Below are 19,829 nucleotides of genomic sequence, written 5' to 3'. Positions count from 1 at the left end.
GGAGCCGATCCACGAATCGCAGCAGATTATGACAATGACCAATCAGAGTCACTTGAGGACGGGCCTTTCAGAGCAACTAGGAAAATATTAGTCGTTTTCATGTTAGCTGAGTAGCTGTATACAATCAAAGTGAGATATATGAAAAAAATTATGTGATTTCCTTGAAGTAGAATTCCATAAAAACAGTCAAAACAACTATAATGTGACTTTTTAGTTAATCTTTTTACTAAAATACATGCTTTTGATCTAATTTTTGACTTAGGCAGTTCAGAGATGTGTATAGTACAACAACAAATATTTTTTAATAACGGCATATAATAAACAACTACAATAAATTTCAGGTCAGCCAGTTTGCTACTCAGCCAGTTTACTAATCAGTCAGACTAACAGATGAAGAATTGAAAAATTGAAAAAAAGAAATCTCCATAGCACCCCTGTTGGCTGATTCTTTGCCAGTCTCTCCCTAAATGGAAAATTACCATCTGGTCCAGTTTTAAGTCTCTAAGTCTTACAGATGTATGGCAGAATAATAATAATGCTTAGTTCCAATTGGGATTTTGGACTTTGTACTTGAATCCCCCAACAAATAACATTATTTGGTTATAACTGCACCTTTAAGAGTAACACAAGGAAAGAATTCTCTTGAGATTTTTACACTCGGTCAGTCGGTCCTCTACACATTGGCAATCAGCCAAAATGTTTTTAGGAACATTAGAAACCTGAGACCAATGTCAAGTTGTGTTGTGCTGTGATGCAGCAAAATCTTAAAACTTACAAAAACCTGCACTGATTCAGTTTCTATTTTACACATTTGTTTGACGATTTTATTGATATTTGCTCTGATGTTTGTGTTTTCTTCTCAGTCTTCCAAAGTACATGTGACACGACCTGTGCTGGACATCGTCCTTGCCTTCGCCCGTTACCTTAGCAACCTTCCTACTGGTGTTATGCTCTTGAAACAGCTGTGTGACCACATCCTCTTCAACCCTACCATCTGGATTCATGCCCCTGCGAAGGTCTCTTACACATTTATACAGAATGCTGAGTAGTTTATTAGTTTACCAGTTCTTTGTTTTCTCAAGTGTTCCTTCTCAAGGCTGATTTGAATAGTTTTGCTGCCCCCAACAGGTACAGCTGGTTCTCTACACCTACCTGGCCACAGAGTTCATCAGCACTGTCACCATTTACAATGCCATCCGCAGAGTTGGGACCGTACTGCAGGTCATGCACACGCTCAAGTATTTCTACTGGGTTGTAAACCCACTGGACCGCAGCGGAATCACACCCAAGGGTCTCGGTAAGAGACTAAACCAACTTCTCAACACATGGTCACTATTCTGCAAAAAAAAATTGGTCAAAATCCCTCTGGCTAATGTACAGGGCTTGTGTCTGTCATTCCCAAGACAAAAGGAGGCTGCATTGGCTGAAAAAAGAGTCCCTATACCATAATAATGAATAATTGTAGGCTAAAACCAGGCGTTTCAGTTTAATTGCCCAACTCTTTATGTTTGTACTGTATGTATGCATTTATGTATGTATGTTTGTATGTATGATTTTTTTTCTTTCATTTATTCATTCATGCAATGCTATTTTTTATGTTTATTGTTATAATAGAGTGGAAGAACTATGACGTCACCTTGTAGGCCAATCCGCTGCTAATATAAAACTGGTTCCCTTGATAAAATCCCTATAGGATTAAGATTTTCCCATAGGCTTGTCTAAAATTGCAAATAATAAGCTTTGGGATGAGGGATTTAGAACTGCTTAACTCACTTTTTGCATAAAAATTGACGTCTTAGTTCCTCCTTAAAATATTTTATTCCAGACTGAAATAATAATTTTAACTTCTAGATTTTTAGAATGTTCTTAAACCTTTTGGCCTTAGTATTTAGCAGAGTTTTTCCAGATTAAATGGGCATGGTAGGTTTGCACTAAAGATCCCCTCAATAACCAAACATTTTGGCTTTCAGTGTTTTTTTAATGTAATTACCATAGTAGTACTGCATTTTGTTTGTCTCATTTAAATCTCTTTAGACTAAATTACAGTTAAATTAAATAGGATACACTTTTTCTTTTGGTTCCACCGAGTTTTGAAACTGTTTTGAAATGTTAGTTCTAACTGATAGAAAGTATTAGTAATCAGTGATAAGTAAAAACTTCACAGACCCATAGAGTGTATCTACTGTTTTTTTTATGTGTTCAGATGGACCGAGACCCAATCAGAAAGAGATTCACTCTCTCCGAGCGTTTCTGCTCCTGTTTGTCAAGCAGCTCATAATGAAGGTAAAGTAGCGTAACCAATAACATACATAAAATCTGAATGAAATAATAAAAATTCACCACACAAAATGCTTCTGTGTCTTTTAAATACAGGATCATGGCATAAAAGAAGATGAACTGCAGAGTATTCTAAACTACCTGCTCACAATGCACGAGGTACCCTAATGCCCCTACTTTCATTTCAAACATTTCATTGTATGTTTTGAACGGCTATCAGTTGTTTAACTACTTTACTGTATCTCACCCACTGTAGATCAATGCAGATTAGTAATGATACCCTTTTATTGATACAATGTGCTGTCTGTGTTGTAACTGCCACCAGAGGGCGCTTGGTCACCATTTTTTTCTCAGTTATGCCTGCTAGTAGACCTTAAAGGGATATTTCACCCAAAACTCATTTACATCCTCTACTTGTTTCATACCTATTTGATTTTCTTTCTCCCATTGAACACAAAGGAACTTCGATACTATTTGTTGTTCCTACCATGGATGTCCATGGCTGCTGGTTTTTAATATTCTTCAGAATAACTTGTTATTATATATATATTTATTTATTGATTTATTTATTTAAATACACACACACACACACACACACACACACACACACACACATATATATATATATATATATATATATATATATATATATATATATATATATATATATAAATAATATGTGTATATGTTTTTGAAAGCATAATAAGGACACAGGATTATGTGTTAGGCCACCATAGTCTAGTTAATGGATGGGAAACACTGTTAGTATTTGCTAATATAGATGTTCAAAGAAGGATATGTTAGCTTTCTACCAGGCCTCATTTTTACAATTCAAGCTTGATGTTTGATATAATTCTAAACACATATTTTTTAAGTGTCAACAATGCAAACTAATATATCAAGTATTTGATGTTTTTGTTAGAACCATCAGGAAGTTAGAATATTTGAAAAACCAATGGCAGACAAAAGCAGAATCCTAGTGGGAAAAAAAAGAAAAGATTGATCTAATAATCATAATTAAGTTAAAGCTATAATTTGTGTTTTACAGATATATAAACATTTATCCACAAATCCCTCATGAGAAATAGCTAAACTTTGGTATTTTAACATAATATTCACAGTATAACATAATGCAGTGATATAGAGCACATGTTTGTGTCCAGAGACCCAACATTAGATTAGGAATGCTTTTAACTTGCGCATGTTGACATTCAAATACATGTAAAATTAAATATTTTATTTGATTTAATTTGATATATTTAGCAGTTTTGTTTTGAATGAAACCTGACTGACAAATGTGCTTATTTATTGTGACATATTTTCTTCAGGATGATAATCTGATGGATGTTCTCCAGCTTCTGGTTGCACTGATGTCTGAGCATCCTGGCTCAATGGTTCAAGCTTTCGATCAGCGGAATGGAATACGGTAAGAGCTGCGCCCCTAACATTAACATTCTTTAACGTGCACCTTTATTAAAAACCATAAATGATCTTGGGGAAAAAAAACCTGACAGATAAATTTGAGTTATTCCCATTGGAATAACAGGGAACCACAATACCTCATTCTTAGCAGAGACATGCCCATCCTTCTCAACCTATAAAAATACTTTCTTATGTTCATTTGATACCTATATACATCACACAAGCTACTAAAATGCTGGCATTTACATTTCCAAAGCCTTTATAGACATGCTAGTTCCACTGACAGCCATGGGGTTAAATGTGCACGCTAGCAGGGGGCTTCTAGACGGCTCGTCGTGATAAAACAGAGGGCCTCACTTTCATTTTACATCTGACAACCTCATTCAGATTACACTTCCATCAAATTCCACTCAAGAAAGATATAGGCACATTTATTTGAATATGTAGACAGTGGGATAGTCTACTATTACTTATTACTTACTTGTGTACTCGTCATCTTTGTGTACATGCCAGACTGTGTCACAGATTATTTTCTTTATCTCAAGAGGTTAAAACCGTTTTTTTTTTTCATTTTCTTGTATATTTATTAGGGGGTATAATGGATCACGGTTGATCTGTGATCCGTTTGAGCCCACAGTTCGGAACGCATGTGACCCACATGTTAATAACTTTTTTGAACTTGTAGGCTATTCCAACATTCATGACAATTACAGAGAGATCACCTGTGCGTCATTTAAATCACGTCAATGAAAGCATTTTGGCTTCCCTGTAAAATATAAGAATGAAAAAGTTGTGGTGGGACCTAAATGCTTTTTTAGGTTATTAATTAAATGTGTTTTCTGTCACTGTTTGTTCAGCTTGCATTAATGCATTCAGTGTAAAGCTGTACAATTAAACATTAAAAGATTGTGAAACTTGCACAACATTTATGATAAATGATAATGATTTGCATATGTTTAGTAATCCATTGAAGCGCTGCATTCATTGCTTTTGCTGCTTTTGATCGAGAGAGATTCAGTTTTTACTCATTTTCAGTTCTTTACAAACAATAAAAAAACACAGAAGTTTTTCAGCTGTTTTATTCTTGATTTTTACTTCTATTAAAATTATGGGTTCTAAGTTCTGCTTGTATTACAGGTTCTAAGTTCTGTATTGGTTTTGCAGTAATATTTTTGTATAAATGGAAAGCAAATGACATTTGTCTCCTCCTTTTTATGCTAATCTTAAAAATGGTCCGATTCGTGACTCAAAAACTGTAGTGTGTTCTGAATTAGGGCTGGGCGGTATATCGAGTTCTGGAGATCTATCGATATGATTCCCCTATGCCACAGGTGTCAAACTCAGTTCCAAAAGGGCCGCAGCTCTGCACAGTTTAGTTCCGACCCTAATTAAACACACCTGAGCAAACTAATTGAGTCCTTCAGGCTTGTTTGAAACCTACAGGTAAGTGTGTTAGAGCAGGGTTGGAACTAAACTGTGAAGGGCTTCGGCCCTTCAGGAATTGAGTTTGACACCCCTGCCCTACGCGATGCGGGATTATCCAATATCTTTCATATCGATATGGTTTGAGGCCACATGTTCGCATTCTATGTGAAACAGCTTCACTTACACAAATATGCGCATGCGCAGATGAATGATTCACTCAATGAGTCATACAAAAAATTTGTTCAAAATAAACAAATCGATCAAGAATGACCCATCACTGACGCGACATGGAGGAACATGCAGTGCCAGTGTTGTATCAAAATCTGACTCCCCAGACAAATATGACTCCCCCTCGCGTGCGCGCACAACACACAGCGCCTGCAGCTGTCACAGCGGTTTATCAGAAATCTTTTAGCGATTATTTCTTCCGCAATTGATGGCAAGAACAAATGTAGAAACCTTGTAAAATTTACAAGCAGCACCTGAATGTGTTCAAAAGGGTTAAAAACTCCAAAATGGGTCAAATTTATACTGCATTTTGAACCACCTCATATTCACTGATTATAAGTTCAGTATTTATTACACGACGGTCTATTCTTTACATTAACGTTATAACACATTTAGCTCTGCGTTCTGGTCTGTTATAATGACTATTTACATTTATATGCTTAACCAGCATTTTATCACAGCACTCTGAAACATATTCATTACTTCTCATATCTATTGTCTATTCGTTTTCATCTCCTTATTTATTATTTAGTAAAACAAGTTTAGTCAAAACAAAACAAAAGAAAAAGTGTAGGATTTGTTTACATGGAGTGAAAGACTTCTCTTTAGATATTTTCAATATGTGCAATGTTTAATAATTGTGCACAATAAATGCATGTAAATGTGTAACTAAAAACATATACAGCTAATTTATTGTTTATAAATTACACAACTGTGGTATACAGTTGTGTGATTACTTATAACAACCCTGTAATTGTGACATAAAAATATTGGGTGTTTCATATTTACCTTCAATGTGGTTCTTTTCTATCCTACATTACTTTTTTTGTGTTTCTATTTGTGTTCCTTTTTTGCTCTGACACTGTAGCTACTTTTCTATGATTCGGTTTACTTCGGTATTTGCTCAACAGCACAGTAGTGCTGTGTATAGTGTTCAGAAGGAAAAAACCCTGTACTGTATTTATTTATCAAAGATTTTTTTATAATTTGAAATGTTGTACAACTTATAGTTTTAAGCAGGAGAAAATTTGTACAGTATTTTATGTACAAAGAATGTATGCAGCTGTTATTTTTTGTGCAGCTGTTTATTTGTAAACAGTGAGGGAAACCCTTGTGTTTGAATTAAATTTTGCTTAAAAAATTGTTTAATAAAGTTTTAATAAAGGCTTTAACTCTCAAGTAATTTGGTAATTTATCAAAGTATTTATGGGAAAATACAGGAAATATATTGTGTATTGTCAGTCCTCCAAAAACAGACATATGACAAGAGATATGAATTTTTGCCCATATCGCTCAGCAATAATCCAAACTGTGAGATTTGTGATCCATTACACCACTAATATTTATCCAACAAAGACAAATTACCTCCCCCTCAAAAAAATAAATAAATAAAATAAAAGTGAACCTCTTATAAAAAAACAAACAAACAAGCAAACAAACAAACAAACAAAAAAAACATTGCATGTTAAACCACATTTATTATCTTACCACTTAAAGACTTAAATGTGGTTTTAAGATATCAAATATTTTTGTGTTGGGTAATTTTCTTTGTTGGAAAATAAACACTGAGAAAATAGTAGAAACACATTTTCAATCTCTTAAAACAAGTCTTATAATAAACAAGGTCGTTTTAAAATTTAAATGTACTTTTGTTTTCTTACAATCTGCTTGTTTTTTTCTTTTTGTTTCCTTTCATTCATTTTTTTCCTCAGTATTTGTTTAGCATGTATAACATTTTTTTCATGTGTTCTCTCCGAAATGTTATGTAACAACTACTCTCTTTTGAATAACACAGGGTCATCTTTAAGCTGCTGGCGTCCACAAGTGAAGGGATTCGTGTGCAGGCTCTCAAAGTCTTGGGCTACTTTCTCAAGTATTTGTCACCAAAGTGAGTTATATTTTTATTGTTTGGAATTAAAGCTTGTGATAACAGTCAATCATATTAATACAATAACACGTTAACCTTATTTTTAATGAGTGCTCCTACGCTCAGACTTGTTTATTTGACAAAAATTAGTCAGTCTAGCTATAAATATTTAGCAGAAATATCTCCCAGCATACCATCAAGTGAGTAAAATGAACGCTTAAAAATAAGCAGCTAGGTCATTTCCCAGAGTGAATATAGCTTGGTTGTTTTGATAACAAATTACCCCTTGCTCCACTATTAATTCATACAGCGTGGAAATATTTATCCGCTAATGTAGTCAAAGTCTTTAATCGTGTGAGTGTTTTTCCAAATGCAGTTTCTGCAGCGTTTGATAGATAAAGCTCACTTTGGTTTATAATCCCATTTGCTTGACGTGAATTTCCCCCAGAAGGAATTCTGACCGCCAAGTGCTTTTAAAATAGATACAGCTTCATTTCGTGACTATGAAGAGATTTTTTTCAGAAGTTCTGGGCTGCAGTCTTGCCCTGTTGGGGTCCTGGCTGGATTTGAAGTAGATCATAGTCTGGGGTTTGCTTTTTTGTTTAGATTTTTTTTCAATGCTCTCTGTTTTAGGAGAAAGTCAGAGGTGATGCTGGCTCACGGCCTGTTCTCTCTGCTCACTGAACGACTGATGCTCCACTCAAACCAGTTCACAGTGACAACATACAACGTGCTCTTCGAGGTCGGTCTCTCTTTGTTTTTGACCATCACACTGTGCAAACTTCAGTGACAGAGTTACGTTTGGTGTACTTGTCGATTTTTGTACTGATTGCTCTATCAAAACAAATGACAATTTCCTTATTTTTAAAGTCAATTTAATGTTTTAAATGCGTTTCATTTAATGTAATTAAGAATTTGCTGAGAATTAACTTGGATGTCATTAAATTATTATAAATTACCTTTAACTTTAATTGAATTGAACTTTAATTAAATTTAATATTTAATTATCATAGTCGGTTCTTGTGTAATTTTTCTCATGGATTTTCTGCTTTATTATTTTTTCTGACTTTTATGGCTGGTCAGTAATATTCCCAAGATCTCGACTATTATTGCTCAGTCAAATTTTGATGTTGTATATATCAGTGAGTGACCAGTACTGTGTGATTTTCTTCAGATTCTTACAGAGCAGATCTGTACTCAGGTCATTCACAAACAACACCCGGACCCTGACTCAACGGTGAAGATTCAAAACCCACGTGAGTTAAATGACACACAATAACGCAAATACACAATGTACTTGAGCTGTAATTATGTTACATAAATTATTTAGGCATTTAAAGATATTTTTATTTTCAAAAAAAAAATTTTTATAGATTTTTTTTTTATAAATTATTTCATGCATGCTGTGACTTATTTAATATTGACTTATTTAATTTTTATATAATTTGTTTTTTTATTATTATTTTAAACATGTTGTGACTTATTTAATCATTATATATTAATCATATTTATCATCAAACAAGAAAAAGTAGCAATAAAATTAGCACATATTTGAAATCATAAGTGATAGATGTGGGTTTTTGTATAGTACATTTACTGCCTCGCTTGTTTCAATGAAATGTTTATGACTAATATTCATAATGCACGTCGGTTTTAATGAATTGTCATTTCTGTCATTTCTAATTTTCTTTAATTGTTTCTGTTTATGAAAATTGAAAATGTACATGATTTGTTTTGTCAAGTTTAAGGGAACTACTTTTAAAAATTTTATTTAGGTTTACTGGTGAGCTAGTGTTCTAGTAATGTATTCTAGTGTTCTTGTAATGTATGTACATTATTGAATCGTATAGATTGTAAAACGTGATTCTACAGCAATGCAACCAGTTTTGAAAATAAGGTATAAAAGGATTTTTAAAAAATAGGTTGATTTATTTATTCAGCATTTTTCTTATTATTTACATGCATAATGTCTATTTCTCTTATTACTTAAAGGCCCCTTCGAACTATATGTATTAACTCAGCTTTATGAACATATCTTAGTCAAATCTCAAATTCAAAATGTTGTCATAAAATAAATAGATTGTTCAGAGATGCAGTAATGATCACCATTATGCTGGCACATTCTACCCCTCTTCTTGTGCGAATGGACGTTTTCCAGACAAGAGGAAGCGGCAAGATCACAAGCAAAGCCTGCCTTTTATTGTAAAATGACTTAACGCTGCTTATTTTTACTCTTGATTTACAAAAATAGTGTTACGTAAGTCTCATTTCATATTTCTGTGCTTGTTGCGGTGCAAATCAAAAGCCAACGTTTTTCCTTGCATCTAATGGTGAGGTATACAGTTACCTCAGACAAATGAAGCTCATTCGATGGTCACTGTTGCTCAGTTGAAAAACACATTAAAAAGTAATTAGCTTCCCACTGTAGTTGTTGGTTTCTTTCTAAAGCTGATTTTCTGAATATATTATTTGCCTGCATTCTTTTTAATTCCAGCCCTGGTTTATGCTTAATGTGTCCGTTTCAGAATTCAGAACAGGGTTAGAGAGCAATCAGATGCTCTGGTTTTAATACAGAAAGTGAAACTAATATTGTATACTAATCCATATAAAGCCTTTCCCTAATGAGGTTCAATTTTGAGGTACTGCAAGAAGCTGATTAGAGCTGAATTAACATGCAGATTTGACAACTTGCCAGTCAGAAGAATGCCACGGAATTCTGGGTCGATTTTATAACGTTCAGACGGAGATGGCAGAGCGAAAGAGTCTGATTCAAGGCCATCTCCTAGATGATCAGAGGGCGAGTTTCAGCTTTCTCGTGTGTCTCTTTGATTTGATCTGTGTTGAAGCCACTAAATGGCTCTGATTGCAGTCTTTAGCCATGTCAGACCCAATCAAACAAACTGAGGAAGCACAAGTTTCTCTTAAATTAAACTCTGGGACAAACCAGGACCAAATGGTGATTCGGAAAGCAAAAAACCCTGAAATGCGCAGAGATACATGCAAAGGTAATTTTCTACTGGTAAGGTTCAGTGACTCTAATTTAAGTGAGTAAGGCGTAGAAACAACACAATTCTGCTGGAACGAGTGAGAGCATTGGTTACAGATGCTGTCGAGCTCTAAACTCCCTGTGACGGCTGAAACTTGATCTGCTCTTCTCAACTTAATGCATGCTGACATTGTCTAGATAATTCATCTAAACAACCAATCTTTCCAGTTTAAGCTAACGCTCTGTTCCAGGAAGCCATGACTTTAGCGGCAGAGTTTGGACAATACCGACCTTATGATGTAGAGCATACTTTTACTCCCTCCACAATATACTTAGTCATTTTCCCAGTTTATAAGAAAAGTGTTGGGTCAAAAAGTATATTTATTAAAGTTAATGTTTGTAGAATGTAGAATATATACACCCTTATAGACCATTTTGAGGGATGTAAACAATAACAATGGTCCCCACATGTTTCCTGTTTTACATTTTTAATTTCTATAGCTTCAGAGAATCCAAAAAGAACAATATATTGATAAAAAAATGTTATGACAGCTGTTTTAACATTGTGATCATATTGCCTCTTGTAACATTTATAAAATAGTTTTATAACTAGCTGGAAATGTTCATGGGAAAATGACATGTGACACATGTAACATTGGCAAGTTATCGACCAGCACTGGTTTATTCTGTAGACCAGAGCTTTCCAGACTAGCGCCCATAGGGCTAAAGTTGGCCCATGATAATCTTTGATTTGGCCCCCTATTCCAACTGAGAGGAGGAGGAGAATGATGGGGAGCATTGGGGAGAAGGCCTTTAACAAATATTGTGATTTTGAATTTAACCTGTTTGCCAGCACTCACTTTTGGGGATTTTTACCCACCTAAATTTAAATCATAACAGTTCTTGAGTCCAGTAAGCTACAAACACAAATTAGGTATCATTGGTAAAAGGGGACATTTCATGCTTAAAAATACAAAATGTTACACGTTATAAAGTCATGACAAAAAAAAGTATTGTGTTCAATATTTGTTTTTTTATACACAAACAGGAAAACAATAATGCAATGTCCCAGAGTAAAAAATATAACTTAAAAGCCAAGTGTTTCATTGGTTTATGTTTTAAATTTGGTTAAGATGGCATGCATAATGAGAATTCTGTAAAGTTTTTCTAAGACTATATCGGTGTCCTTCTTTCCCTCACCCTTAGAGGCTTTTTCTCAAGAATGACCATCCCAAACTAAAACAGTAATGGTTGCTGAATTATTTGGTCTACATTAACAGTTCATGTATCTTTGAAAAGAAGACACTTTGGGCTTTATTTTCCATTTTTTGTATATTTTATTGTTGAGTTTAGCTACAAAAAAGCAAACTGAAACTAAATGTTTCAATTAAATGTTGTAAATTAATCAGATTTAAAAAAATAAGTCAATGCTGTCTCTACGAATAGAGGACAATGCACAAATGATGAGAAAATCAAGGTAAAATGTCGACTTGTGTATTCGGGATTGTGTAATAAATGGGATTTTTTTTTACTGTAATGCATTCTTTATATCTATATTATTTTTTTAATTACACTGAATTAGTTCATATAAAGCAATATTTTCTGGTTTTAAATATTAGGAAAATAAATTAGGAAATTACTCATGGCAACTTTAATGTAATACAGTTTGCTATAATTCCCTTTGGCCCACAGCCCTCTATGAAGTTTGGATTTTTACCCATCATAAGAGTAAGTTAGGGCACCTCAGCTATCGACAATCAAAATTATAAAGCAGCTTATAATATTGTCTTTAAAAATAATAATAAAAATGTTAAATGTAAATAATTCCAGAAAAAAAAGACTTTTGCCAGAAAAAAACAATATTATGGGAATTATTGTGAAAATGTCCTTGCTCTATAAAACATGATTTGGGAAGTAAGTGAAAAAGAACAAATAATTCACAGGAGGGCTAATAATTGTGTCTTACAAGTAGACAGACGTCTACAAAACCATCAAAAATGAGCTGTGAAAAAAATTCATGGACAGAAAACTTTGCTTTGGTAAAGTTTAATTAGAAGAAAAACAAATATTTTGCTTACCAAAGCTGCATTTGTTTAAACAGAAGATGGTTAAACAGTGTTATTATAGTACAAATCGAAGTAGCTGTTTTCTAATTAACTTCAAATGTATTCCAGAAATGGCAGTTTTATTTTATTTATTTTATTTATTTATTTATTTTTTTCTTTTCAGCAATTTTAGTCTTCTGTGTGACATGAAATTACAGGAATGAATCTTTCTAGAATTAAACAATCTCATAATTTCTTTATTTACTTTTATCAGTGTTGGATTTTTAATGCAATTGATGCTTTTTCGTAGGATTCATTGATAAATATGAATAGAGAACAAAACAGCTTCCTACAGAAAGGTTCATGTGCATTATATTTTGTTCCATCAGAGATCCTGAAAGTCATAGCGGCCCTGTTAAAGAATGCTCCTCCTGAGGCAGAAAGCATGGAAGTGCGGCGTATCTTCCTCTCAGACATGATTAAACTCTTCAACAACAGCCGAGAGAACCGCAGGTGAGAATCAGTGACACACACACTTACCTAGATATATCAATCAAAAAGCTTTAGCGATATTTAACATTTTTATACAGTAATGCAAATGGATTAACACTTGCGCCTAGCAGAAAACATGTTAGGTTTTTAGTACTTTCCATTTAGCTCACTTCTGGAAAATGTTTTAAGTCTAAAGTATAGTTTGGGTCTTAATCTTTCACTAAGAGCAATGTAGGCCATTAATATTAATAATTTTAGCTCCATCAGAAAACCTGCACACAATTTTTACTTCATTCCAACTTTATTACTGACAAATGCTCTGCTGATTAAATAGACTTTCAAGCTTGTATAGATATTCAGAGACCAAACTAACGATTGAGAGCATTAGCTTCAAGCTCTATAATTGGGGGCACCAGAACTTTATTTAGTAATGTTGTACATGTCAAATGAATAATATTACAAGTTTTGTCTCGGAGAAGAAAAGCAATTGACATTAGCTTAATCTGAGAGTAATTGAAGCTTGGGTTGGAATCAATGACTTAAAAATGCTGGGTTCCAAAAATTTCCTTCATGGTGTCACAACACAAATTAATTAAGTTAACATAATTGTTTTTACAATTTTAAGTGTATTGAACATAAAACATTTAAGTTGTCCAATAACCTTATTATTTGTTTTTTGTAATATTTGCTTAACAATAATATATTTGTGCATCTGCATTAGATTAGCAAGTACCAAAGCCAAAACTGTAACTAATCTAACAAAAAAAAAACTTAAGATCACAGTCCAAAAATTAGTCCACCTAAATTAATAAAGTATTAGGAATTTTAAAAAACAGGAAAAATCTAGAGAAACATAAAAAAATTAGAAATAACTAGTTTGAATTTAAGTGTATTATCTTGCTATTCCTATGGATGTTAGGTGACCAAACTCTTAATTCAGTGCATATAACACACACAAACACACTGTGCCACTTTTCTGTCACAAGTTCATGGTTACTACTATAAAACAATGGTAAATGTTAATGTGTGGATTGAAATATCTTCTGTAAGTACTGCATTCTTACACAGTGTTTCTGCTGTTTTCTGGATCAGCATTGTTAAGAATGACAGAACATATTTATTGGGCTTTAAACTAGCTGGAATCACAGAGACATTTGGGATTGCTGAAATAAAACACTTATCACTTGATCTTATAGTTCTGTTTAGTGGTCAGGTGATTGTGACTTGTAAGTGTAGAAAAGACTCGCACTCTAGCTGTTTTTTTGAGCCAAACTGGTACATTTGGTTTCATTTTTTAGCACATTTACCTTTTATTATCACACTTAAAGCAATTATATCAATTGGTAGTTAAATAATAATAATAACAATAATAATAATAATAATAATAATAATAGTAACAACATTAAAACGTGGGCGATCTTGCTGGGTTTTCTGTTAATCGCATCCAATTTTGTCTTAAAGTTAGGAAAACAAGCAAATGCTTTCATTATAGATCTGTGACACCTCTGTTATTTAATGTAATCAAATGAAAAATCCTAATGAGAGATTAATTTGCTGCTCTTTAATCAGAAGGTTTAAATTTTACGGTGAAGAAAAGGTTAATGAAGTGTGATAAAGGATTTATACCTTATTTTCACATCCCAATGTTGACAGGTATGAGTTGCACCAGAAAATTGATAGTCACTCCAGTGTGATATTGAGCAGAATTTAGGAAAAAAAAAAAAAAAAAGTCGACACACACACAGTGTCTAGGACTGTATTGTATTCTGTTTTTCATCATGACAATTATAATCTTCGTGTATTCTGAAATTAGTATGCACTTATTGTTTTGTGTAGGAGTCTGTTGCAGTGCTCTGTATGGCAGGAGTGGATGCTCTCTCTGTGCTTTATAAACCCCAAGAACAGCGAGGAGCAGAAGATCACTGAGATGGTGTACGCCATCTTTCGCATTCTTCTTTATCACGCCATTAAGTACGAGTGGGGCGGCTGGCGCGTGTGGGTGGACACACTCTCCATCACACACTCCAAGGTCAGGACCCAAAACACACACACGTACACACAAGTACACACACACACAAACAAAATAAAACAAAAGGATGTATGTTTGAAGTGTGCATACTGTATGATAATGCATGTGTTATGAGTCAATGCAACAATTCACAAAGCCTGGCAATTTTTGATATGCCAAAGTATAGGATTTATGCGTTTTAAATACTTCCTCATTTAATTTTTATCAGTGGGACTCATTTTACACATGTTGTTTTCTTTAGGGGCAATAGCATTCTGCATGAGTTTCTGTGTTCATTTATATAAGAGCAGTTTTGAAGGGGCTATGTATATTGTACTTTTTTATTATTAAATGTAAAATAAGATAAATATTTAATTTATGTACTGGAAAAACAACAATTATTTATATTTTATATATATATATATATATATATATATATATATATATATATATATATATATATATATATATATATATTTTTTTTTTTTTTTAATCTTATTATTTATTTTAATTGTTATTATTAATTTTTTTATTATGACTACTACCAAACAACAACCAATTGTAAAAAAAAAAAAAAAAAAAAAAAAAAAAGAGTTGCACCTTAAAACTGTTTTCTTTTTTTAAATCTATTTTAAAATGATTTTTTTCATAAAATAGGGAGTCTGGAAATTCAGTAGCCATTACTTCAGTTTTCGGAGTGACATCATTTCACAAATATAATTTTAATATGCTGATATTCAAATATCATAACTGAATATTATTAATGTGAAATGTTATCAATTATTCAAACATTATTTGGATTTCTTTAAATAGAAAATGTAAAAGCAGCATATATTTGAGTTTTTTATGCAGTAGTATACACATTTTAACAAGAAGTATTCTATCTGATTTAATAATTGTGGATTGGTTGGTTGACTTGACTGATTAATTGATTGCATTTGATTTATTGATTTATTATTTTCCCCCCTCATTGTATAAAGTGTTTTATCATACATCAATCATCCAAATTTACCCCATGCAGGTTTAGGAAGAATACAAAAAAAAAAAAAACATTATTCCATAACTTCACGCTTCCAAAGCTTTTTTGATATCTCCATTTTTAAGTTCAAAAACACCTCCCAGATATAAAACAAGATAGAGGGTTTCTTTGTTATTACTGTGCACATGGACGCTTGTCATATGCAAGCTTTCCAAATATGTTACATTTCACAGCCATAGTCCGATGGAGAGGTTAACAATTTTTAGCACAAAGCAATAGAACACCTCGTTTGTATGAAATGTAAATCAAACCATTTTCTTTCTTAAGTGCATAAATAACATCTGTCTTTATACATATCAATGTACATAATCCAGTGCATAAAGAAATTAGAATGGAATTTAATAATGATGTTTAAATATAAACGTAGGCATTACAGTATTAGTTGCTTGTTTGTTGACATAGTAGTGTTACTGTGTTGGCATTAAAATGGACTAAAAGTAGGGACTTTGCCACTTGAATACAAAATTCGCAACCTGCTTTTCTGACTAGCATGTGCTTCCATCTCCCTGGCTCTTCTTTTCTTCAGCACTGATTATGCTCTTGTATTTCTCGTTCCTTCATGTGCTCAGACTCCTGCATCAGCACTAATCTACAGACACCTGACTGTTATTATACTCTGTAATCAACTAGACTTCTTCGATAAGAATCTTTATTTCTCTCCACTGCCAAACTCCTCATTCAGACTTTCCTTTACAGATTGAATTGCCTTCTTAATGTCTCTGAGAGCTCTCAGATTTCTTAGCTTTCTAGCTACAGAAATGTCTATTTTAAAATGCTCTATTGATATTGTAAATACAGACACGGTTCCAAGCATAGAGAAGTGATTTGGTGTCAGACTGTGGCTTTGGGCATCAGCTGCTGGCATTGCTCCATTTATACACTTTGCTGTATTCGGATGCTCTGCTCTATTTGTTGTCAGCGGCCACTTGGGGGCACAGCAGTGCTGTGCGGAAGGCTTGCAGAAATAAGGAGATCTGTAGTTCTCGCTGTGCTTATTCATCAGTATATGCAGCGTTTATATAGCCTCAGAGTTCTGCGGTTCTAGCCTCAACAAAATAGACCATAAAAATTATGATTGTTTTCAAATTGGTTTCCTAAACACTTCCGGTTTTCTGTTGTGAGGACTAACCACCACAGACTCTAGGCTTTCATTGGTGGTGTTACTGTTGCATGTCAGGCTGATCTAGATAATTATTACCCTTAAAGAATATGCTTATTTCTAATTTATGTTTGATCATTTTTGTTTTATTATTGTTTTAACTGATACAGTGCTCGGCATAATTGAGTACACCCCATTTTAAAAATGAACATTTTTAGCCATTTCTCTGTGAATATAGGCAATGTATTTTGGTGAATTTAAACAAAACAGATTTATTAAACCAATATATTTATTAAAATAATATTTTAGTCACCATATATATATATATATATATATATATATATATATATATATATATATATATATATATATATATAAATTGAAAAATAATACATTTAAATTCAAGCAAAACATTGCAAAATAAAATACAACCTACAAAATTTTAACAAATCTTTTCAAAATTTTTTGCTAAAATTCAAATTCAAATAAATAAATAAATTAATTAATTTATTTTAGAATGGTCAGATGACAGTACTTCAAAACGAAGTACTTTTCTTTAGAAACTGACAATTGGCTAGTAAGGCAGATGTTTTCATTTGCTGTATTAAAAATCTAGATTAATCAGCCAAATATTGATTATAAACTCTTCTCAAGTTAAAACATTCATTATATGAAAATATGGCTTAGTCATAGTTATTTAGTTAGTTATTTGGAAGAAAAACAACAACAACAACAACAAAAAATGTGATTTATGCAATAAAACAAACAAAAACTTGATTGGGCACCTCTACCTTAAATGGTTTATTGATAATTGAATCTGGTTTTGTTTATGAATGTTTCAATTACAGATTGCATATATCAACTTTGTAAAGTTAGAAAGATGCACACAATTTAAAAAAAATATATTTTTGATAGTGATATACAAATTGACATCATTTTAAGTATTATCAACCATAATAGTTGGCAATGTTTTGAGTATAATAAGGTTCTATTTCTTAATATTAAGTTCATGTATTTACTTACACGAGCAAACAATGAACAATACTTTTATTTCAGTATTTATTTATCTTTGTTAATGTTAGTTAATAAAAATCAAGTTAAGTTCTTGTTAACCCACAGTGCAACTACTAATGTTAACTAGCACACCTTTGGATTTCAACAATGCATTAGTGTTGATTTATTAAGACGAATAAATGTCATTTAAGTATTGTTTATTTGTTTGTGTTGTTGTTGTTAGCAAATACACTGTAAATAATTTACTGTATAATTTACAGTAACTTACTGGCATTTTTTGTTGACAGTAAACGTATAATTTTATAAGCACTGTAAAGAAACAATTACAAATGTGCTGTATTTTTACATTACAATTGTATATATATTTCATTACTGTGTGCTTCTAAAATTACAGTCTTACTGTCAATCAAAAATGCCAGTAAGTTACTGTAAATTTAGTAGTTATTTTTACATTGTACATTAACTAATGAAACCTTATTTTAAAGTCTGACCATGTTTTGCATATTGCAGCTCAATCATTGGCAATGTATTTGTTGTTTATTTCTTATGAAGCACTCCTATAAATAAAACCAATAGGTTCATTTTCATTTATGTTTGTTCATGTCCAGCTGTTCTTAATCATTATTATTTACAAAAGAGCATAATAACAGTGACAGTGAAACATTTTAAAGGAAGGTAAGAAACTGTCAACTCGTGCTGTCAAACAAAAATTTAATATCATACTGATATGCAAATGTTAATTCTAATGATGATAATGATAGAAACATGCATAATGTCTTCTTAGGTAAAGATGAAAATCACATACATTTTAAATCACTCTACGGAATCACACCCCACATTTTTTGAAATATAGTAAAATAATAATAGTAGTAAAAATAATAACACTTCGGTGTATCGAGCAGCATCAGCCAGCTTTTGCTTTCACTCTTTTACATGCAGACACATTGTATTGGGGTCTGCTTGCATTCCTTAAGTAGCTCCTTGCTGAGGCAAGTGCACACAAATTGATCACTCCCCTTCCTATGGGTCAAGCCTGTAATTGCTTTCTTGCGCTGTAATTGCACAAGATTAATGCAGGTAAAGTACTGTTCTGTTTACAACGGCTGTGCTCTGATCTAAAAACAGAAAAGGGGGTCGTCCGTATGAGCTGGAAGGTGCTGCAGCGCAGAGCTAGAGAGATACATGCATCTGCTGAGGAGAAAAAAAAAAAAAGCTAAAGAAACTCAATTGCAATTTTATTGTCCGGCGTGATAGATTTCCTGCCAACTCTGGAGTAGGAGAGCTGTTTGTCACTGTAGCTCTCCCTTTCAGCTGCAGGGGTGTGTGTGTGTGTGGGAAAGAGAGTGGGGGGAGAGAGAGACATTGTGAGTGTGAAATAGAAAAGTGTGTGTTTGCATCTTAGAGATATACTATATGGAATATTTGTGCTTGGGTTTTAGGTCTCCTGTGTTTGAACACATTTAATATTCATTTCAAGTGGCCTTGGCAATCATTATGGGAATCCTCATAAATCCAGATGGCCTTTTGGGAACCCGGCGGTAAATAAATGCATGCTCTTGGGGAGACATACATTTAGACAAAGGTTGTTTATACAAAGTTGTTTTTGTTTGACTCTTCCGTTATTTTCCCAGCTTGCTACATATTTTTAGTTCTATGAAGTATTACAGAGAGCTGCATAAAACATACTGTTAACTAGACATGCCTATATTCTGTGCGAAATTAATGAATATGCATACTTGTGTTCAATAAAGCACCAATGACTTAATGCTCAACCTCCCTACCAAGAAAAAAATTGGATTGCATTTCCGAACTCCTATTGTCACTAGTTAGCACACTCAACGCATTGTTTTTCAATACATCCCATAATTTTTTTTAAGTTTCAACCTCCACCATAAACCTCTAGTTTACAAGAAATACAAGAAATAAT

General features: G+C 32.9%; 1 protein-coding gene across 7 annotated transcripts in view; it reads left to right on the top strand.

The window, feature by feature from the left end:
* lrba (LPS-responsive vesicle trafficking, beach and anchor containing) overlaps positions 1-19,829 on the top strand; it is a 410,338-nt gene that overhangs the window by 83,812 nt on the left and 306,697 nt on the right. For all 7 annotated transcript variants that reach the window (XM_087237193.2, XM_087237191.2, XM_087237187.2 and 4 more), the window contains exons 12-21: positions 864-1,016; positions 1,129-1,297; positions 2,204-2,283; positions 2,374-2,436; positions 3,606-3,703; positions 7,148-7,240; positions 7,853-7,961; positions 8,394-8,475; positions 12,640-12,763; positions 14,579-14,771. In XM_087237193.2, the coding sequence (XP_087093319.1) occupies positions 864-1,016; positions 1,129-1,297; positions 2,204-2,283; positions 2,374-2,436; positions 3,606-3,703; positions 7,148-7,240; positions 7,853-7,961; positions 8,394-8,475; positions 12,640-12,763; positions 14,579-14,771 (1,164 nt within the window). The remainder of the gene's footprint in view (positions 1-863; positions 1,017-1,128; positions 1,298-2,203; positions 2,284-2,373; positions 2,437-3,605; positions 3,704-7,147; positions 7,241-7,852; positions 7,962-8,393; positions 8,476-12,639; positions 12,764-14,578; positions 14,772-19,829) is intronic.

This window comes from Danio rerio, chromosome 1 (genome assembly GCF_052040795.2).
Source record: "Danio rerio strain M-AB ecotype USA chromosome 1, GRCz13ab, whole genome shotgun sequence".
NCBI classification, from domain to species: Eukaryota; Metazoa; Chordata; class Actinopteri; order Cypriniformes; family Danionidae; genus Danio; species Danio rerio.
The sequence above is the reverse complement of the archived record's forward strand: the minus strand, read 5'-3'. Positions and strand labels throughout refer to the sequence as shown.